The following is a 23,172-nucleotide window of genomic DNA, read 5'->3' on the forward strand; positions in this document are numbered from 1 at the left end:
ATGGAGTATAAATCGTGTGAGCCAAAAGAACAGCCTACTTGTAGTTCAAGGTTTGTTGTACATATTGAGCAAACCATTCTCAATGACAACAATTGAAATGCTCTTTTTCTTTCATTCTCTCTCTCTCTCTCACTCCCCTGTTTGCTGTACATAATTAATACTCTTTCTTTAATGATTAGGTACACTGACAGGAATGTACCTAGTGACAAGAGTGATCATAATGAAGGTTGTTTCTGCCCAGATGGAAAGTTCCTTTTTGCACCATTAGACATCTGCGTAGACATCTGTGGTAAGCATATTTCTTTAGTAACAATGTCTACAGTATGTAGTAGGGTCACTGCCAAGCTCCAGGAGTCAAATACTGTGCAGAAGTCCACATAGTTCATCTGTGGAATTCCTGTAGCTCGAACTTGTTTGCTACAGCAATGGGGGAGGGATTTTATTTGCTTCTGAGAACTGCAGATGGAATTCTGCATGCTGGGGGTGATGAGAGACCGGTAATATATAAGGATAGAAGAAAATTGGAGAAAATAATCAAAGGAAGTACATTTCAATCATGTGGTGATTTTGTCTGATAGTCATGAGTATTACTGGTTGACTATCGAAGTCAGTGTTATGTCTCCGGATCAGCAATCATTTATTCTCTTCCTTCACTTCTCTTTGCCTGAATTTTATGTTTTCTTTATCTCTGTTGATTATTTAGCTTTTAATGCATTTTGGTGCAGTATCATTTTATAAAAAGCAAAATACTGCAGATGCTGGAAATCTGAAATAAGGACAGAAAATGCTGAGAATACTCAGCAAGTCAGGCAGCATCTGTGGAGAGAGAAACAGAGTTAATGGGGCAGAATTTGCTCCTGAAATAACGAAGGAGCTGAACAGCACTCTCCGTTTTCTGTGGTGAATCGAAGGAGCAAGTTCCCGTGTTTGCACGTGTGCACTAAAATGCATCAACTTGCTCCTATTGGTTCGCCGGTGATTTGACAGCTGTGAATTAAAGAGCCATCGCACGCTGCAATCATTGAGATCACTGAAAAATTACAAACTTGCTCATCTGCCCAGCTGGAAAGTAACTAATCACAACACCAAACAGGTACGCTGAAAAATACCAGGTCTAAACTAAGTTTTAAAAGCACGACTGCCAAACAACTAAAAATTAAATTTTAAAAATGTGGAGTCTCATATTACTTTTTATTTCAATAGTTTTTGGTCATTAAAAAAAAATGTTTAAATTTAAAATTATTTTTTTTTACTTTTGCCATCTGTCTCTTTAATTTAATTTAATTATTTCTTTGGCTTTTTTTAAAGTATTATTTTTTTGTTTACAATGACATCCCAGAAAACTAACTTTAAATGAATGAAGTCTGCTTGCCTGCTTGTGGGCGTGATTTCTCTTCCTGACAGATTTTGTGGGCCTGTTTTCACACAGACATTTCAATGTGAATCAACCTACCCTGTTCAGAGGCTAGGTTGATAGCACACAACTCTTTAAAAGTTGAAAATCGTGCAGAGCCCGCAGTGAGTACATTCGTAAATTTATTTCGCAGTTGCTGCAGCGATCTGTACAAATTCTGGCCCAACATTTCAGGTCGATGTCCTTTCATCAGAACTGGAAGAAGTTGAAGATTTAGCAGTTTTTAAGCAAGTACAGAGCCAGGGAAAGTGGAGGGGGGAGGAGGATAGAACAAAGGAGAAGGTCTCCGATAGGGTGGAGGGTGGGAGTGATTAAATGACAAAAGGGATGATGGTGCGAGGCAAGGAGGGTGGGAATGGGACAAGTAAAGAAACAAAAGATGGGTCCAGAATGGCAACAGCAGAACCATTACCAGCACCTGCTGTCCGAAAGAATGGGAGCAGTGGTTATGATCTGAAGTTATTGAAATCAGTGTTGAGTCGGGAAGGTTGTAAAGTGCCTAATTGAAAGATGAGGTGCCGTCCCTCGAGTTTTCATTGAGCTTCACTGGAACAGTGTAGGAGGCCGAGGACAGAAAGGTCAGAGTGGGATTGGGATGGGGAATTAAAATGGCAAGTGACCGGCAGGTCAGGGTCACGCTTGCGGACAGAGCGGAGGTGTTCAGCAAAGCGATCAACCAATCTGTGTTTGGTCTCTCCAGTGTAGAGGAGACCGCATCGTGAGCAGTGGATACAGTATAATAAATTGAAAGGAATACAGGTAAATCACTGTTTCACCTGGAAGGAGTGTTTGGGGCCCTGGGCGATGGGAAGGGGGGAGGTGAAAGGACAGGTGTCACATCTCCTGTGCTCACAAGAGAAGGTGCCGTGGGGAGGAAAGCGGGTGTTTGGGGTGATGGAAGAGTGGGTCAGGGTGTCGCAGAGGGAATGGTCCCTTTGGAATGCTGGAAGGGGAGGGGAGGGGAAAATGTGTTTGGTGGTGGCATCACGCTGGAGATGGCGGAAATGGCGGAGGACGTTTACTCTGTTTCTTTCTCCACAGATGCTGCCTGACTTGCTGTGTATTTCCAGCATTGTCTGTTTTTATTTCAGTTTATAAAGCACTAATTGTGATTTTTTTTTTATATCCAATAGAGTGCATAGGACCTGATGGAAAACCAAGACAGGTACATGTTCTTTAGATAAACAGATTATATCTGTTTCTACACTTATCTGTTATTAATTTCAGTTTTACGCTGCTTATAGACCTCCTAGCATGACTTTGTGCATTTGTGACAGATTGGTGAAACATGGCAAAGCAATTGTCAGGACTGTTTCTGCAATAATGCAACAATGAACGTTGTCTGCAAAGCCCACAAATGCCCTCCATCGCCAGCAAAAGTATGCAACGGCCAAGGTTTTGTGCCAGTTGTTCAAAGAAGCCAACATGACCATTGTTGTACAGAAACCATGTGCGGTAAGTAAACATGTTGTACATTCCGCTGTGTATGAATATTTCACTGTGCAGTTCAGACATAAGATATTCCAGTCTCCAAAAACTACACCAAATATGCACAACAATATGATAATGGTACAACCTGCAACAGGGCCTTCTAAAAGGAGCAAACCTCAGCAAACCCTCTTCAGTATTTTAGAAAAAAATAAAGAATAAGACAAACATTTTACTTGCCCCACAATTGGACTGTCAATTACACGTTATTATCACCGAGAGTGGGTCAACTTATCTTGTCAGAAAATCTGTATTGACAGAAAGCAGAGCATTGGTGACGGTTATTTTTCAGACTCGAGGGAAGCATGCAATGGTGTCCCCCAGGGTCGGTATTAGGACCACTGCTCTTTTTGATATATATTACAGTCCCCACCGCTTATAGCAAGTGCGTTGGTGTCAACACAATTTGCCCACTGTGTACGTTGGCCGGTGTAACCAAGAATTTTTTTTAAAGCACGGAGGGAATCTTCATCCTCCACCTCTCCACTTCCCGCTCTGTCTTAATGGCCCAGTGCACTTACTCACACCATGGTAATGATCCAAACAGGAAATGACTGACAACCTGCCTGTGAGAGAAAGACAGAGATAGGGTAAGAGTTAAGACATGACAGCAAATGCTCTTCAGTTATGGAGAGCTGAATGGGGCTGAAGTATGCAGCAGTCTCGTCTCAGGATTAGGATTGAAATGATCGCAATCTCAGGAGGTCTAGAGAACCACGAAGGATGACTGGAGGCAGCAGGATGCGTGAAAGTACTTAATGACAGGTGATCACACTTTAATGAATGGCCTCCTTCTGTGCTGTAGGATTCTATGATTGGCTCACCAGCTTTATGTGTTCATACAATCATCAAATCAAAACAGATAATCTGGCCTCACTATATCAACCCTGATAACGTCCTCCCATAGAATCCTGGAAGTTTCCAACACAGGAGACCATTCAGCTGATTGTGTCTGGGCCAGCTCTTTGCTAGAGCAGTCCAAAACCAACCCCACTACCCTGCTCTCGCCCTATAACCCTGTATCTTCATCTGCTTCAAATATTTATACAATTTCCCTTAAAAGATGCAATGGTCTCTGCCTCTACCTACTTCCTTTCTCCTAATCTCCCTCCTCATTTACTTAATCATAATTTTAAACTGCTGACCTTTTCACTGATTCTCCAGCCAGAGAGAAATAGAGAGACTGTCAAAACTCTTCATTTCAAAAAAAAACTCTTTTTAAACGTCCTGGCATGCTCCAGTGATAATATTTCAAATCTCTACTCAGAACTGTAGTATTCCATCCATAGCATCATTCTGGTAAATCTATGCTGTACCTCTGAGTTTAATGTCCTTTCTACAATAGCAAGGCCTAAATTGCACTCAGTCCTGGCCGACTCATTGTTTTGTTGAAATTCAGCATTACCTTACTCTTGTACTCTATGCCCCTATCTATAAAACCCAAAATCCTATTAAGGTTTTTTATGGTTTAATCGACCTACATTTGCATTTTCAGGGAATTATATAATAGAATATAAGAACATAAGAAATAGGAGCAGGAGTAGGCCATACGGCCCCTCAAACTGGCTCCACCATTCAATCAGATTATGGCTGATCTTCTAAATCAACTCCACTTTCTTGCCCTATCCCCATATCCCTTGATTCCCTTATCCTCCAAAAATGTATTGATCTCAGTCTTGAATATACTCAACAACTGAGCATCCACAGCCCCCTCGGGTAGAGAATTCCAAAGATTCACAACCCTCTGAGTGAAGAAATTTTTCCTCATCTCGGTCTAAATGGCTGACCGCTTGTCCTGAGACTATGAGCCCTAGTTCTAGACTCTCCAGCCAGGGAAATAGCCTCTCGGCATCTCCCCTGTCAAGCCCCCTAAGAATGTTACATGTTTCAATGAGATCACCTCTCATTCTTCTAAACTCCAGAGAATATAAGCCCATTCTACTCAATCTCTCCTCATCCCAGGAATCAATCTAGTGAACCTTTGTTGCACCCCCTCTTAGGCAGGTATATCCTTCTTTAGATAAAGAGACCAAAACTGTACACAGTACTCCAGGTGCAATTGCAGCAAGATTCTCCTTACTCTGTACTCCAACCCCCTTGCAATAAAGGCCTTCCTAATTGCTTGCTGTACCTGCATGTTAACTTTTTGTGTTTCTTGTATGAGGACACCCAAATCTCTCTGAACACAAACATTTCTTGTCTCTCACCTTTTAAAAAATATTCTGCTTTTCTATTCTTCCTACCAAAGTGGATAATTTCACATTTCCCCATATCATACTCCATCTGCCACCTTCTCACCCACTCACTTAACCTGTCTATATCCCTTTGCAGCCTGTTTGTGTCCTCCTCACAGCTAACTTTCCCACCTAGCTTTGTATTGTCAGAAAACTTGAATACATTACACTCGGTCCCTTCATCTAAGTCATTAATGGGACTAAAAGCCGACAAATCCCTTGGACCTGATGGCCTATATCCTAGGGTTTTAAAAGAGGTGGCTGCAGAGATAGTGGATGCATTGGTTGTGATCTTCCAAAATTCCTTAGATTTATAGTATGGTCCCAGTGAATTGGAAGGTAGCAAATGTAACCCCGCAATTCAAGAAAGGACGGAGAGAGAAAACAGGGAACTACAGGCTAGTTAGCCTGACATCAGTAGTAGGAAAAATGCTAGAATTGTGGTAACAGGGCACTTAGAAAATCATAATTTAATTAGGCAGGGTCAACAAGATTTTATGAAAGGGAAATTGTGTTTTTTGAGGATGTAGCTAGCAGGGTAGATAAAGGGGGAGCCAGTAGATGTCATATATTTGGATTTTCAAAAGGCATTCGATAAGCTGCCACACAAGAGGTTGTTGCACAAGATTAGGGCTCATGGGATTGGGGGTAATATATTAGCATGGATTAAGGATTGGTTAACAGACAGAAAACAGAGAGTTGGAATAAGTGGGTCATTTTCGGATTGCCAGGTTGTGACTAGTGGGGATCAGTGCTTGGGCCTCAGCTGTTTACAATATATACCAATGACCTAGATGAGGGGACGGAGTGTAATGTATCCAAATTTGCTGACAATACAAAGCTAGGTGGGAAAGTAAGCTGTGAGGAGGACGTAAAGAGGCTGCAAAGGCAAATGGTATGTTAGCTTTTATTGCAAGGGGGTTGGAGTACAAGAGTAAGGAGGTCTAGCTGCAATTGTACAGGGCTCTGGTGGGACCTCACCTGGAGTACTGTGTACAGTTTTGGTCTCCTTACCTGAGGAACGATATACTTGCCTTAGAGGGGGTGCAACGAAGGTTCACTAGATTAATAAAGAGGAGGTACTAGAAAGACTGGCTGTACAGTCGATCTGGATGGGATGCTTCCGAGGTTGCTGAGGGAAGTAAGGGTGGAAATTGCGGAGGTACTGGCCATAATCTTCCAATCATCCTTAGATACGGGGGTGGTGCCAGAGGATTGGAGCATTGCAAATATTACACCCTTGTTCAAAAAAGGGTGTAAGGATAAACCCAGCAACTACAGGCCAGTCAGTTTAACCTCGGTGGTAGGGAAACTTTTAGAAATAATAATCTGGGACAAAATTAACAGTCAATTGGACAAGTCTGGATTGATTAGGGAAAGCCAGCATGGATTTGTTAAAGGCAAATCGTGTTTAACTAACTTGATTGAGTTTTTTGATGAGACTTGATGAAGACAATGCGGTTGATGTGGTGTATATGGACTACCAAAAGGTGTTTGATAAAGTGCCATATCATCAGCTTGTCAGCAAAGTTGAAGCCCATGGAATAAAAGGGGCAGTGGCAGCATGGATACGAAATTGGCTAAGTAATAGGAAACAGCACGTAGTAGTAAACGGTTGTTTTTCGGACTGGAGGGAGGTGTACAGTGGTGTTCCCCAGGGGTCAGTGCTGGGACCACTGCTTTTCATGATATATATTAATGACTTGGACTTGGGTGTACGGAGCACAATTTCCAAATTTGCAGATGACACAAAACTTGGAAGTGTAGTGAACAGTGAGGAGGATAGTGATAGACTTCAAGAGGACATAGTCAGGCTGGTGGAATGGGCAGATGCAATTTAACGCAGAGAAGTGCGAAGTGATACATTTTGGTAGGAAGAATGAGGAGAGGCGATATAAACTAAATCAAAAGGGGGTGCAAGAATAAAGAGACCTGGGGGTATATGTGCACAAATCTTTGAGGGTGGCAGGGTAGATTCAGAAAGCAGTTCAAAAAGCATACGGGATCCTGGGCATTATAAATAGAGGCATGGAGTACAAAAGCAAGGAAGTTATGTTGAACCTTTATAAAACACTGGTTCGGCCACAACTGGAGTATTGTGTCCAATTGTAAAAGGGCGGCAGGATGGCAGCGGTGGGGTCAATGGACACGCAGCAAACACGACTAATAAAAAAATTACCATTCTCCACGCAATCGCAAGTTGATCGGTGGCCATTAACCTTGTTTCCGGGTTTGCCGTCCGAAAGCTGCGCAGTGGGCGGACTGCGCACCCACATGATAGGCTGTCAGCTGGAGCGTCTAGATTTAAAGGGCCATTGCTCCAATGGATTTTGCTGGAGCAAAGAGCAAGAAGAACCAACGGAGCAGCACAGGGGCAAGACTGCTCCAAGATTCAGCGATGCCTCACTTCAGCTGCTACTGGCTGGGGTGAGGAGGAGGAGGAGGGAACTATTTTAGCCGGCCGACACCAAGAAGGCCTGGCTCAAGGTGGCAGAGGAGGTCACCAGCAGGAGCAACATCTCCCACACTTGGGTCCAGTGCAGGTTGCGTTTCAATGACCTAACTAGGTCAGCAAAAGTGAGTATACTTACTGATTCTCCTGTATTCCATGGTCCACATCGCCATCACCCCCCACTCCACCCCACCCATCATTCTGCACTGACAAGACTACTCCATCACATTACTCCTCACACTCACTGAAGGCTCATCGTCAACTTACCTGCACTTCTTAAGCACTTCCACAACTCCCCATTTGTAACTTCACAACTACCACTCACCCCAATCCTGATCCAATGTGATGTCTCTATCTGATACTCACCCTCTGATGCACCTCTTTCACGGTCAGTCTCACCCAAAGCAATGCATTCATCGGCTGACTACTTCACCATCACTCACTCACATGTCTGTACTTTCTCCCCTTCTAGAAGAGAGCGCAAAATGCACGCAAGAGGGCGAGGACTGGAGGGGGGCCACAACAAATAGTGGTCCTCATAGAGGCAGAGGAGGAGGCCCTGCAGATCAGCCACATCCTCGAGTGCCTGTCCGTCGGGGATGCCGAGATTGGCACCCCACAAACGTCTGGTGACACAACTTTAACATTCCTCACATACAACATGAACTGATGTTAACAACGCTTGGCATGTTGAACACCTCAGTATGCTCATCGCAACATGACACATCTGTGATGATGCTTAATATTGCCTTCTGTTCTCTTACAGGACCTTCAATGACCACAGTGTCAGAGAGGGTGATTCCTCAGAGGAGCTCCCGACCTCTGAGGGTGCACCGTCACAGCTTAGTGAGCCACCCACCAGCGCAGATGCTCACACCTGGTGAGTGACCACACACAAGTGAGCATGAGCAGACAATGTGGCAACTGTGGAGAGTCTCCGTCGGTGGGAGCACTCCTCTCCAGGCTCTGCTCAGCTGGACACAGATGCTAAACCCCGGAGGTCATCCTCTAGAAGGAGAATGATTGAGGGACAGCAGCACATTTGCGAGGTGCTGGATCAGGTGCCATGCACACTCTCCACAATAGCACAGAGAATGGAGGAGTCCAACTCCTGCATTAGTGAAATGGTGGCACAGGTACAGGAGGGAATCTCTGAGATACTGTCACAGGGACATGAGGAACTGTCTGAGATACTGTCACAGAGACATGAGGAACTGTCTGAGATACTGTCACAGGGACATGAGGAACTGTCTGAGATACTGTCACAGAGACATGAGGAACTGTCTGAGATACTGTCACAGGGACATGAGGAACTGTCTGAGATACTGTCACAGGGACATGAGGAACTGTCTGAGATACTGTCACAGGGACATGAGGAACTGTCTGAGATACTGTCACAGGGACATGAGGAACTGTCTGAGATAGTGTTGTACTTAACTGTAGAAATGTCTGCGATGGAGGGAAGGTTAGCCTCCATTGAGCTTCAAGCACACCTCACAAATGAGTCCATTCAGGCCCTGACAATGGCCATTCGGACTCGGGGTGAACAACGTTCTGCCGCCTTAAACAGGCAGACAGAAACTTTACAACTGGGCTTCCAAGGCATCATGTCCTCCAAACTGTTCTCCAGCAGGGTGGTAGGAGTGATGTGGGCCTGGGCCACGAGAGGGATGATGGTGAAAGGGGACATGGAAGTGGGGATGCCACTCAAAGCGCTCCCATGTCTCACCCATTCCCCCTCTCTCGACCAGTACCCGCAATGCTGCCTCCTCTCCAGGTGGCCGAGTCTGCCCCTGCACAGGTGCAGGTGGAGCAATCTTTGGTGGGGTCTTCATGGGCTCCAAACCCCAGACGGTGTAGGTCGAAAGTATCTAAGCAGACCGGGCATGGAGATGAGCAACCTGCCACTACCTCTGTGGCAACAACAGGAGATGCACCACGTAGAAGTAGTAGGAAGCTAAGGCTTTGTGATCACAAAGGGAATGCACAAGGGTGTCTGACAGACTGTCATGTTTTTCATTTATATTTGGTTTTTGTTAAAGTCACATTAAATATTATCATTCTCACCACTACTGCCACGTCTTGCCCATTTCTTGACTGCCTTTTGTGATAGAGCCCTTTCATGTGCTTCATCATGAACGGCGACACTTGATGCCACCCAGTGGGTCACTTTACAGTGGGTGAATGTGTAGTTCCTGGACTGTTTTGTGCAGGCAGAGGTGGGGAGCGGGGTGCAAGGGGACTGGTGTTGACGCTGCTCTTTCCAGATGGTATGAGGACTGGACTAGTCTCACTTTGTGATCTTATGAGAAGCATTCACGTATGAGTGACTCCCTGGCCTCATGAGCAGCCAGGTGAGCCGCTTCGCTGCCTAAGGGTTCGTCATCCTCCTCCTCCTCCTGCTGCTGTTGCTCCTCCTCAATGTTCACTGCAGATGTGGATGGTGGATGAGGGCATGGGGCCTGATCAACCGGTACTCCTCTCCTTTGCGCCATCTTGTGCAGGACACAACACACAACTATAATGTAACTCACCCTCGATGGTGCGTATTGAAGTGTTCCCGCACAATGATCGAGGCACCGAAATTGCATCTTCAGCAGTCCAATACCATGTTCAATTATAGACCTGGTGGCGATGTGGCTGTCGTTGTATTGGTGCTGTTCCTCACTGATGGGGTTCCTCAGAGGTGTCACGAGCCACATGTGCAGGGGGTATCGCTTGACCCTGAGGTGCCAGCCTTTAAGAGTGTTCAGTGCGTGGAAGAGGCCCAGGATGTTGGATTCCCTCAGAATGAACGAATCATGGCAGCTGCCAAGGAATCTGGCGCACACGTGAAGAAATCTTTTGCAGTGGTCACAAACGAGCTGAGCGTTGATCGAGAGATAACCCTTTCTGTCGATGAACATTCCTGGCTCATATGGAGGTGCTCGGATTTCTATCTGCATGCAATCAATTGCACCCTGCACCCGTGGGAAGCCAGCCACAGAGGGGAATCCCGCTGCCCTCTCCGTCTGGCTGAGGTTGTCCATGGGGAAGTTGATGAATTGCGAGGTTCTGCGAAACAAGCCATCGGTGACCTGTCTTATGCACTTGTGGGCAGACGACTGAGAGACCCCGGCGATGTCACTGGTGGCACCCTGGAATGATCCGGAGGCAAAGAAGTTGAGGGCAGTAATCACTTTAACAGCGACGGGTAATGAGATGCTGCCGGGCCCAGCCGGGAGCTGCTCGGCATGAAGGAGGCTGCAGATGTCTGCGACCACCTGGCGACTCACTCTGAGCCTCCGTATGCACTGCTCCTCAGGGAGGTCCAGGAAGCTCAGCCTCGGTCTGTAGACCCTGTGGCGAGGGTAGTGCCTCCTGCGCCGTTGCCCGTCTGTTGTTCCCCTCTGTGCTCTTGTACAGGTGCCTGTGGCGCAGCACTGTGTTGTGGAGCTACAAGTGGTGGAAATGCACGCCGTGCCTGGCGAAGATGGTGATGTTCCTCATCCTCGGATGTACTGGTGAATGCAGCCATCGGGCCCCCATTCTGATGGTGTCAGTTTGAGGGGGTCCAAAAAGTTGGTAAATATGTGTAAACAGAACAATTCTGAGTGGAAACCAAGAATTTTCAGTCTAAACACGAAGATCTCCCAGCTAAAAGTTTGTCTGAGAGAACTGAGTGCCCTGCTGCAATAACTCACCTTTTATCCCCATCTCTCAAACAGAGATTTAAATGTCCAAATGGCTGCCAGCTGAAACACAACTACTTTCCCATGGCATGTTTCACACAGCACGGGAAACGCACTGAGGCAGCGTTAAAATCCCTTGCCTTCATTGTTAATTGGATTTATGGACATTTCAAGTACTTTAGTTACTTGATTTACTGCTTTATATATCATCCTGACGGCTTTAATTGCTGGCGGGACTACCGGGTTCGGGAACAGCGCCTGCACCCACATGACTCTGATTCGTGCGCGTTCTTCGGCGGGTTGGAGCCGGGATTTCTGCCCGGTCCAAAAAAAAATTATTTTCTTTGTCACCCCGCCCCCAACGCACCTGCAGATTTTCTTTAAAATCGTGCCCCTTGTGTCCGATTCTGGGCACCGCACTTTAGGAAAGATGTGAAGGCCTTAGAGAGGGTGCAGAAAAGATTTACTGGAATGTTTCAAGGGATGAGGGACTTTAATTACGTGGATAGACTGGAGAAGCTGGGGTTGTTCTCCTTGGAGCAGAGAAGGTTAAGAGGAGATTTGATAACTTTTTCAAAATCATGAAAGGTCTGGACAGAGTAGATAGAGAGAAACTGTTCCCATTGGTGGAAGGGTCAAGAATCAAAGGACACAGATTTAAGGCGATTGGCAAAAGAACCAAAGGTGACATGAGGAAAAACTTTTTTACACAGCGAGTGGTTATGATCTGGAATGCACTGCCCGAGGGGGTGGTGGAGGCAGATTGAATCACGGCCTTCAAAAGGGAACTGGATAAGCACTTGAAAGGAAAATATTTGCAGGGCTACAGGGAAAGGGCGGGGGAGTTGGACTAGCTGGATTGCTCTTGCAGAGACCCAGCACAGGCTCGACAGGCTGAATGGCCTCCTTCTGTGTTGAAACCATTCTATGATTCTAAAATTTTATTCCTGGGATGAGAGGGTTGTCCTATGAGGAGAGATTGAGTAGAATGGGCCTATATTCTCTGGAGTTTAGAAGAATGAGAGGTCATCTCATTGAAACGTATAAGATTCTGAGAGGGCTTGACAGGGTAGATGCTGAGAGGCTGTCTCCCCTGTCTGGAGAGTCTAGAACTAGGGGGCATAGTCTCAGAATAAGGGGTCGGCCATTTAGGACCGAGATGAGGAAAAATTTCTTCACCAAGAGGGTTGTGAATCTTTGGAATTCTCTACCCTTGAGGGTTGTGGATGCTCAGTCATTGAGTATATTCAAGACTGAGATTGATGGATGTTTGGACACTAAGGGAATCAAGGGATATGGGGATAGGGCAGGAAAGTGGAGTTGAGGTAAAAGATCAGCCATGATCTTATTGAATGGCGGAGCAGACTCAAGGGGCCGGATGGCCTACTCCTGCACCTAGTTCTTATGTTCTTATTGATATATATTGTAAACAGCTGAAGTCCAAGCGCTGATCCTAGCGCACCCCACTAGTAACAACCTGCTAACCAGAAAATGACCCATTTATTCCTACTCTCTGTTTTCTGACCATTAACCAATCCTCAATCCACGCTAATATATTACCCCCAATCCCATGAGCCCTAATGTTGTGTTTTGAACCTCTCGATCTCTCTGTTGCTTCACACCCTTCAAAATCTTTCCATTTGGGCACCTCTGACAGTGCAGCACCCCCTCAGTACTGCATTGAAGCGTCAGCCTAGATTTTGTGCTCAAGTCTATGGAGTGGGACTTGAACCCACGACTTTCTGACTCAGAGACGAGAGTCACTGCTGACAGTTAGTTGTTGGTGAAATCCTCACCATATCCTCCATTTATTTGTGCACTGGTTGATACTGGGCTATTCTGTGCTAGAATAGGACCAAATGAAGCATATGAACAAACTTACCCTTAAAATGGAAACGTCTCAAATCATTAAACCCGATCTTGCTCAAAATCAGAACTGGCACTTCTATTCAAATGAAGCTGGTTAGACCCTCCTGCCATGTTTTCATTGTAAAGTTCTCAATACTAAAATCTCCATCTTTATTCACTGAAATGGACCAACAATGGTGAATTGAAACAGATTAGAATATGAACAGAATGCGGACAAATTTCTTATAACGTTCTGTAGATTGTCTTTCAAACCGATAAAGTCTTTAGGTAGATTATGCTAGGGTAATTTTCCGAATCCTCGGGACATTCATTTTTCCAATCAATTTTACGTGTTAAAGGTGCTTGCAACTAATGAGAACCCCTTGTTTTAGCAGACTGGTGTCCTTCATTTGAATAGAAGTGCCAGTTCTAATTTTGAGTAAAATCAGGTTTAATGCTTTGGTATGTTTCTATTTCAAGGGTAAATTTGTTCAGATGCTTCATTTGGTCCATTCTAGCCCAGAATAGCCCAGTATCAACCAGCAACTAACTGTTCACAGTGATTCTCGCCTCTGTGTCAACAGGTTGTGGGTTCAAGTTCTACTCCAGAGACTTGAGCACAAAATCGAGGCTGACACTCCAGTGCAGTACTGAGGTAATGCTGCATTGTTGGAGGTGCCGTCTTTCGGATGCAAAAGTTCCCATGGCACTATTTCAAAGAAGAGCAGGGGAGTTATCCCCGGTGGCCTGGCCAATATTTATCCCTCAACCAACATCACTAAAAACAGATTATCTGGTCATTATCAAATTGCTGTTTGTGGGATCTTGCTGTGCGCAAATTGGCTGCTGCGTTTCCTACATCACAACAGTGACTACGAATCAAAAATACTTCATTGGCTGTAAAGTGCTTTGGGACGCCCTGAGGTCGTGAAAAGTGCTATATAAATGCAAGTCTTTCTTTCAGACTGGTGTCCTTTTGTGACATTCTGATTATAAACTAATTAGCATTAAAAATATGGAATAGAGTTTCCGCTTTGGGCACTATCAGGAAATTGCACCCAAAACGCGCTTGATATTAGCACTGGTTAGGTTAGAGTTAGAGTTAGGGTTAGGGTTAGGGTTAGAGTTAGAGTTAGAGTTAGGGTTAGGGTTACACTTCATGTTTCCGCTAAATTTCATTTGCATAATCACAAACGTAAAATCTTCCATGAGCCAGTGCAATCGGGCAGTGTAATAGAAGGTAATTATTTTTTTTCCATTAAAAAGTATTCCTTGATGTATTTACGAGTGGTAACCTGGGTGCAGTTTTATTTATACAGCTGAAAATGGGCTTATCACCAAAAATAGCATTTTTAACAAGGGTGTCCAATCCACCACCTGTGAATAACCTGATTTGAAATCACTGAAAATGACTTAAAAAAAAACTATACTGACCCATTTAACAGTTTCATTGGTGTACACTAGATAGTTTCTTAGTAAATTAAATATTTTTTGATATGAAAAAACTTTGAAAACTTTGAAAACGTGCCTACCAGTACTTGTGCGCCTAAGAAAATGAATGTAATTTGAAGAGCCTTCCGAACCATTTAAAATTCCCCGATCTTTTGTGCTGGTTCGGCCGATTCTGCCTGATATAACCAACGTGAACAAGCAGAAACTCAACCCCCATATCTTAAATGTGAGAATACGCAATGAGAATGAATTACAAGATAAGAGAAAACTAACTCCTCTGTTTATGACTCAGGTAACTGTACAAATGTTTTAAAACCTGCACGAATTGTTTGGCTGTTTTACTGTTTTCTTCTGTTTTATAAACAACGATATGCAAGATCTGTTTGGACTTGACACCAATTGGTTGCAAATAAACCTTTATTGAATTCAACCAAGACTCAACACACACAATGTTTAAACAGTAGTATTACAAAGAAGTAAACGATATTAACCGTTTTCTGCTTTCGATAGAGATTGTAACCCTCAGACTGCCTTCCAGCCTCCTGTCCTATTCCCTATAACTTCAAGCTGTTTAAACTCAAATACTTATATTCTGCTGGTCACATGGCCTGAGTTTGTTGTCCATAGCTGCCTGCCTCGAATCTTACTTTGCTCAAGACTTTGGGATGCTCAGGGCCTCCCTTATCTCAACTTAACAAGGTCTGGACATTCTCAGTGTTCAGACCTCTTTCCCAGGCTTTAAACACACTGCAGCGTAAGCAGGTTGTTGCATCCTTTGTTAGCCAGATGCTTCTGCATTATAGGAAGGTTCTAACTTGACCATTCTATGGTTTTCCCAGTATTGCATATTTCTTATAAGTGTAAGCTGATTGTACGTTAATGCTTAATCTAATTTTTATAAGCGTGACGTGATTGTATGTAGAATACCTAATCTGCTATAATTGTACATTAATTACCTAATCTTACAGATAAAATCTCCATTGAGCGGTAAGGCTGCTGTCTCCAAATGAACCTGACCCATGTATACAGCAGGCCCACTTCTGAGTGGTGAAGCCACTTCTGAGCTCTTTGGATCACCACTATCATCGCTGTGGCTCACGACAATAAGCTTCCCAGCAAATTCTGGCTTTGGAGCGGGGCTGCAGGACCGGGGTGAAAAATAGTCTTCTGGTGATCGGTGCCAATAACACCATTGTAGCAAATTCCCAGCCATTGTCTAGTTCTTGCATAAAAACTAAAAAGGTTACTGTTGGGGGCGGTGGTGTGTGTCAGCTTCGCCTCTGACTTCTGAGCGGTTCGAATCGCTCCCACTCCCTGGGTTCTAGACCTTGGACTTATTTGGGGGTTGTGACAAAGTGCAGCAGACAACTGGTTTTGGTGCAAGAAACTTTGACCTTTATTCAAGAGAGAAAATACAACACAACAATCTTAACACTCTAATAAAATGGGGAACACTTCAGCACACACGAGGGAAATTACAGTAGAAAGATACCTCACCCCTCCCAATCCCACTGTACTAGCTAAGTTGGACTCTAAAGGGCCAGAGATAATGCTCACCAAACGAATCCTTGACAGTAATTCACCCAGAGATAAGTCGGAAATAGATTGTAGAGTGGAAACTTTGCGGATCTTCGGTTTTCTCCCGAGTTGGTTTTCTTTGGTCGCGGTGGTCCAATATTACCCGGTTGGATGGTGGTAATATTCGGTTGGTTGTTTCGTAAGGCCCTTGTTGCCGCGAGGTGTCTGATGGTCACTGAGGCTGTTGCTCTGGTTTCTTCTTGTGTGTCGGCCTGCTTCTCGAGCTGCTGACCTTCCCTGTCGAACTGCTTTCCTGTTGCCCCTCGCCTTGTTGTTCGCTGGAAGCTGCTCTTCCTTCCAGAGACAGGCAGAACAAGACTAGCAGAACACAAGAGCCAGCAAGAACCAGAGAGAGAGAGGTTTCGAGTTTCCACTTCTATATCCCTCTCTTACAATGGTCTTCGTCACTTTAAAAAAGAAGCACTTCATGTCTGTTTAAACAGTTCTTACAAAGTCCTTAAGAATCTTTGATGGCTTTTTGATGATCCCTCATCATGTTGCAATTGCTTCTCCGGATGGGTCATTGTTTTAATTCCGATTTGCTGATCACCTGGTATACAGGCTTCCTTTTGTATCCAACGTCCTAGGTGTTAATCGGTTTTGCTTTAAAACAAAGACATGGCCCCACCATGTCTGGAGCAGTTGCCTCTTTTAATGGCAGTGAGTGTTGACCACCTGCTGTAGGTTTTGCATTAAAACAGAGACATGTCTGAAGCAGTAATTCTCCCACATTCCACTGTGTGTGATGTTGAATTCGTCTGGTGACCTCTCACCTATCCTTCCATCTTAGGATTTTGGTCAATGGCCAAAGTTTTTCCATACTCAGGGAAAAGGTGAATTTCTTTAGGGTTTTTCTCTGAGTGTTTGGGGGAATCTGTGAATTTTGAGAATCTTACAGTTACCATTGATTTATTAAAGTTACTAAGGTTGATGTTCCCTAACCATTACTGTTGGTTAGTTATCTCCTATTTTTCACTCTTGATGGTGTCCCACACAATTAGCTTTGGCTTTCATCTCGGTCTGTCAAGAAAAAAATTATACCAGGTTTAAGCTATCAAACATCACTCTTTAGATTTGTCAATAAATTCTCTTTCCTTGTAAGTCTGGATACAAAGTCTCATCTCAGCCACGAGAGACCCTCCTCTTCACAGGTACTATTAATGAAGTATGTTGCAGTTTGCAATGGATACTTCAATGAAGAAGAATGTCATAATGTCTGGTTTGTAAGACCTTCTTTGGAATTTGAATTGCAGTATCCTCTACATACCAAGACTCCACTCAACCATCCTATAATTAGTCTGTAAATGTTAAGTCTTTCTGATGTATTTAATTTGTGGCTGTTAGAGTTAGGATTCTGCCTCTTCTGGGAAAAGAACCTGAGACATCACCTCAGGGGACATGCCTTTTATACACTTGGGACAAGAATATAAACAATCCCCAAATCACCATGTCACTTGGATCAAAATTTGTTAAGGGAAAGCAGCCTAGTTTTTCCCTTTGTCACCTGAGCTTACTCCTGGGGTACGTGGACATGCTTCCATTAAGGAACAAAGAAGACCTTGCGAGGCAGCCTATCAAATCTTGCTCTTTAAATTCTTTTGGGCTCTTCAGGTAACGCCATTGAATTATAACAATAAGTTCATGATTCACAGCAGTATTAGAAAGTGACATTTCATTTAACCTGCATTGAGACCTCTCATTAGTCTCACTGAGGATCATTAGTAGCGAGCTGAAAGAATAACTACAAGCTTTTTAACCTGTGTCCATTTTTGTTCATTCAGAATGTAATCTAATCCACTGCCCCACTGTGAAATTTGATTGCAAACCTGGATATGAACCAGTGTTCCATAGTCATGAAGACAAATGTTGCCCAGATTATATATGTGGTAAGTGTTGCATTTCTCTTTAATCCGAGGTGGGTAATATTTTACTGTTGCCACCTTAACAATTTGGAGCAATAAGCTTACATCCTGTACCTTAGCTGTAAATGACCTATTGAATTTAATGGCACATTATTCTATTTGCAGAGCCAAAGCCAGTGTGTGTGTACAATGATACTGAGTACAAGGTAAAGATCTTTGGGATATTTTGAGATTATGATTTATGGTTTCACACCTATTAATCATTTTGTTCAGTGTATAGCTTTTGTATTTCTATCTTGTTCTTCAAATTTTGACTTCAAGAATCTCTGAAGATACAAATTCATTTAAAGTCAGAACAGCACAAAATGAATAAATAATGTGAAAATGTTGTAACAAGTGAAACTGGAACAGTGCACTTTTATTTTCATTGCAATATTAATTTACTACAACAAAAAAAACAGGATTTGATTTCAAATAAATGAGTTAATAACTGTGCTAAGGTAATGCACAAATGGATTTCAAGCAAAGGCACGATGATATGCACTACAAGATTAAACTAAACCTCCACAGCATCTCTGGTAAGGCCAGCATTTATTGCCCATCCTAGTTGTCCTGAGAAGGTAGTGGTGGGCCAACTGAGTTGTTTGCTACGACACTGCAGAGGGTCATTAAAAGTCAACCACGCTGGTGTGGAACTGGAATCACAATGAGGCCAGATCAGGTAAGAGCGACAGGGTTTCTTCCCTCAATTAATGAACCAATTGGGTATTTACGACAATCCGATTGCTTCATGAGCACTTTTATGGATACCAGCTTTTTTTTTTGCTCCAGATTTTTTTTTAAAAATCAAATTCTTAAACTGCCATGGTGGGATCTGACCCCATATTCCATGGCTTATTAGTCCAGGCCTCTGCAGTATTAGTCCAATAACATAACCACTACACTACCATACCCTAAATTAACTTCACTGTCATGACCATTCCAATGTGTAAAAAATCCAGCACAATTTTAAAACACATCTCAATTGTAACTTCACCATTTTTTTTCCAGCCAGGTATGACTATTCCACAGGACCCATGTAAGAATTGCAAATGTACCAATAAAGTGGATCCATCAACCAAGCACAACACTATTGAGTGTACCAACATGAAGTGTGATTCTCACTGTCCACTGGTGAGCATCTGACCCACCTATCATTAAAGATTCACTTTGTAGTTGGTGAAAGGAGAGTAATCATCAATTTTCTGTGTTTCCCCACAGGGCTTTGAGTATAAGGAAGTGAAAGGACAATGTTGTGGAAATTGTACCCAGGTTGACTGCATAATTGAGATGCCAAACATGCCACCAATAATCCTTCAGGTATGCATATTACATTTTGGAAGCAAATCACCATAATGATCATACATCAGGGGTTAGTTTTGAATATGATGTTCAGCCATTCTTGAAATATTTAGTGGATTCATCCTTGAACCACATCATGAACCGTATCATAACTCAAAAGAAAGAAGTTTGTTTGAAATTGTCAAGTGGCTTTGTTCAACAAAAAGTGAAGATTTAACCAAAGGAACTGAACTGTAAAAAAGAAAAACTTACACCATTTGGATCAAGTGAGGAGCAAGTTGATGGGGTGGGAAAAGATGCTATGTAAAGATTTGGAGAAATGAATATTGCTAAGGGCATTGGGTGGGTATTTCAGTTTAAAAGGCTGATTTCTCTACTGCAAACGATCGCAGAGTGAAACCAGCCTATTTGAAAAAGGCACTTAATTTTGGAAATTCATCAGGTGGTACAGTTATCCCACTTATGTTGCTGTAGCAAGTTTCCACGCCCAATCTAAAGGGGCACTCCAGATGCACTGTAAATAGTGCGGGTGGCCTCCTGAATCATGTAAAGAAGTCCCTTGTACCCAGCATTGCTAAGGCACAAATGGTGAGAATTATGCCATATAATGTATTTCCTTTATTTACATGGTATCATAATATACCTGTCCATTTGTGAGTGGGCTTTTTATGAACCCACACCTAAATTCTATGCAAAACCAAATTTCTCCCCCTGTCTGCCCATATTACCGCATTCCTTTGGTGATTTGGGGGAAGAAATTCTGGGCTCACCAATGAAGTCATTTGGATTAAGCAGCAAATGCCTCCAATGAACCTATCTTGACCAGATATAAATCCCCCTCCCAGAAGTATCAAGCCCTGAGTAAAACTAGAGAATGTATTTAATAAAGTCAATCAACCTTTTAAGCATCCAGATTCACACCTATTTTACTAGTCTTGTAGTCAATGTAAACTTTAACAAATTACGACATCCCTTTTCTGTGTGTGTTATATATGAGGATTAGTTCAGACTTTTTAAATCCTTTTTATTTTGTGACATGTTACACAGAACAGATACAATATGGACTGATGGAGTGTATAATACAATTACTATGATACATATATGTTAAATGGTTCAGGTAAATAAATTAACTTGCTTCTTGGCATTTAGCATCTGAAGGCCAGGATGAAAGGTACTTGTTATACAGTGGAAAGTTTTTATAATTTTTCATAGTACATTAATAATTGTGGCTTTGATTATTAGAACAAGTCACGATTTTACAGTTTAGGATGAGTTCACAGTCATTGTATTAGAGTTTCTTGTATGAAAGGAAAGATGAATCATCTCCTTTGATGTTCAGCGTGAATTTCAAGTTTTTGTCTTGCAGAGTTTGTGTTGCTGTGATTATCTTCCTAAAGTGCCTTGGGACATTTTTCTATGTTAAAAACACGATATAAATGCTGTTGTTTTAGTAGCTATAGTAGTAAAGATCGATGCACTGTCAGAGTCCAAAGCTCCAAAATTTTTATTTGCCATTGAAAACTTTTCCTTTCCTATTATTGCACAGCCTGGAGCTATCATACCAGATTCAAAGAACAACTGCACTAAATACGAGTGTGAGAAAATAGGGCCTCACTTCGTTCCAAACATCTATAATCAATGGTGCCCCCATCTGGATCATGATAACTGTGAGCCTGTGAGTGCAAAACAATTATTTATTAATTTTTTCAACAAAATCTGTTCTATAAAATTAAACGACCAGAGGTTTTGGAGGATTTGTGATTTCAAATAAGTTTGTTTCTAATGGGTTATTCTCTGTGACAGGGAACAATACACATGGACTCAGATGGCTGTTGTCAGACATGTAAGTAGTATATTTAAACAATTATGAAATCTCTCTGTGACCGTCGTTGTGGCTCTGAATTATGATTCATTCAAACAGTTGATAGCTGCTAATTCTGGTGGAAGTGCAGTGAGACATTGGTTAGATTGTCCACAACTAAGTAAACTAAATCACATTAGATCCAACACACAGAAGACAAGCAGCAGCTTTGGGCTCAATTTTAAACTTAAATTGTGAGTGTGTTGGGGGCGGGGGGCTGTGAAAATTGCAGAAATGCAGAGCGGGTTCAGAAGCCGGCTCCAATCCGCTAATTTCCGAGTTTCCCACAGACGCACCTGTGTGTGTGCGGGCGTCCCGAGTCCGGAGGTCCCATCGGCTTTAATTGTCGGTGGGATGATAGTTAAAGAAGCAAATGTACCTCTTAAGATACTAAAGACACTTTACTTGACATATTAGGTAGTTAGAACGATTTTTAACTTACCTGGCCAGCTTTCCCACTGCTTCTGATTCACGCCTGGTGAAACCAGGCCTGAAGGGCAAGATCAGGCAAAAAGAAACGAAATAAATTAAATAACAAACCATTGCTCAAAATTACAACACAAAATCAACCTACCTTGCCACCCTGCGCCAATGTCCAATGTCTCCCTCTCCAATCTCCCCCTCTTCCCCCCCCCGATATCCCCCTAATTTCCCCCTCTTCAGACCCTCGATGTCCTCCCCAATCTTCCCCTCTCCCTCCCCAATCTTCCCCTCTCCTCCCAATGTCCCTCCAATCTTCCCCTCTCCCCCCTCCGATCTTCCCCTCTCCCCCCTCCGATCTTCCCCTCTCCCCCCCCAATGTTCACCTCTCCACCGAATGTCCCTCCGATCTTCCCCTCTCCCACCCCGATCTTCCCCAATCTTCCCCTCTCCCCCCAATGTCCCTCCGATCTTCCCTCTCCCCCCCAATCTTCCCCTCTCCCCCCCCAATCTTCCCCTCTCCCCCCCAATCTTCCCCTCTCCCCCCCAATCTTCCCCTCCCCCCAATGTCCCTCCAATCTTCACCTCTCCCCCCTCCGATCTTCCCCTCTCCCCCCTCCGATCTTCCCCTCTCCCCCCCCAATCTTCCCCTCTCCCCCCCAATCTTCCCCTCTCCGCCCCCCAATCTTCCCCTCTCCCCCCAATTTCCCTGCGATCTTCCCCTCTCCCCCCTCCGATCTTCCCCTCTCCCCCCTCCGATCTTCCCCTCTCCCCCCTCCGATCTTCCCCTCTCCCCCCTCCAATCTTCCCCTCTCCCCACCCCAATCTTCCCCTCTCCCCACCCCAATCTTCCCCTCTCCTCCCCCCAATCTTCTGCTCTCCCCCGAATGTCCCTCCGATCTTCCCCTCTCCCCCCCAATCTTCCCCTCTCCTCCCAATGTCCCTCCAATCTTCCCCTCTCCCCCCTCCGATCTTCCCCTCTCCCCCCTCCGATCTTCCCCTCTCCCCCCCCAATGTTCACCTCTCCACCGAATGTCCCTCCGATCTTCCCCTCTCCCACCCCGATCTTCCCCAATCTTCCCCTCTCCCCCCAATGTCCCTCCGATCTTCCCTCTCCCCCCCAATCTTCCCCTCTCCCCCCCCAATCTTCCCCTCTCCCCCCCAATCTTCCCCTCTCCCCCCCAATCTTCCCCTCCCCCCAATGTCCCTCCAATCTTCACCTCTCCCCCCTCCGATCTTCCCCTCTCCCCCCTCCGATCTTCCCCTCTCCCCCCTCCGATCTTCCCCTCTCCCCCCCCAATCTTCCCCTCTCCCCCCCAATCTTCCCCTCTCCGCCCCCCAATCTTCCCCTCTCCCCCCAATTTCCCTGCGATCTTCCCCTCTCCCCCCTCCGATCTTCCCCTCTCCCCCCTCCGATCTTCCCCTCTCCCCCCTCCGATCTTCCCCTCTCCCCCCTCCAATCTTCCCCTCTCCCCACCCCAATCTTCCCCTCTCCCCACCCCAATCTTCCCCTCTCCTCCCCCCAATCTTCTGCTCTCCCCCGAATGTCCC

At 44.3% G+C, this 23,172-nt stretch overlaps 1 protein-coding gene across 1 annotated transcript; it reads left to right on the plus strand.

Moving 5' to 3' along the window:
* Positions 1 to 21,191, plus strand: LOC137328123 (intestinal mucin-like protein). Its single transcript, XM_067994302.1, has 10 exons — positions 1 to 50; positions 180 to 289; positions 2,548 to 2,579; positions 2,692 to 2,869; positions 17,919 to 18,023; positions 18,165 to 18,205; positions 19,050 to 19,172; positions 19,260 to 19,358; positions 20,887 to 21,015; positions 21,144 to 21,191. The coding sequence occupies exons 1-10, from the start codon at positions 1 to 3 to the stop codon at positions 21,189 to 21,191; spliced, it is 915 nt and encodes a 304-aa protein (XP_067850403.1).
* The last annotated feature ends 1,981 nt before the right edge of the window (positions 21,192 to 23,172 follow it).

This window comes from Heptranchias perlo, chromosome 12 (genome assembly GCF_035084215.1).
Source record: "Heptranchias perlo isolate sHepPer1 chromosome 12, sHepPer1.hap1, whole genome shotgun sequence".
In the NCBI taxonomy this organism is placed as follows: Eukaryota; Metazoa; Chordata; class Chondrichthyes; order Hexanchiformes; family Hexanchidae; genus Heptranchias; species Heptranchias perlo.

Coding starts and splice junctions, on each gene's coding strand:
- LOC137328123 (XM_067994302.1), top strand. CDS start 1: ATGGAGTATAAATCGTGTGAGCCAAAAGAACAGCCTACTTGTAGTTCA. Junction 51..179: donor CAGCCTACTTGTAGTTCAAG/GTTTGTTGTACA, acceptor TTTAATGATTAG/GTACACTGACAGGAATGTAC. Junction 2,580..2,691: donor CTGATGGAAAACCAAGACAG/GTACATGTTCTT, acceptor CATTTGTGACAG/ATTGGTGAAACATGGCAAAG.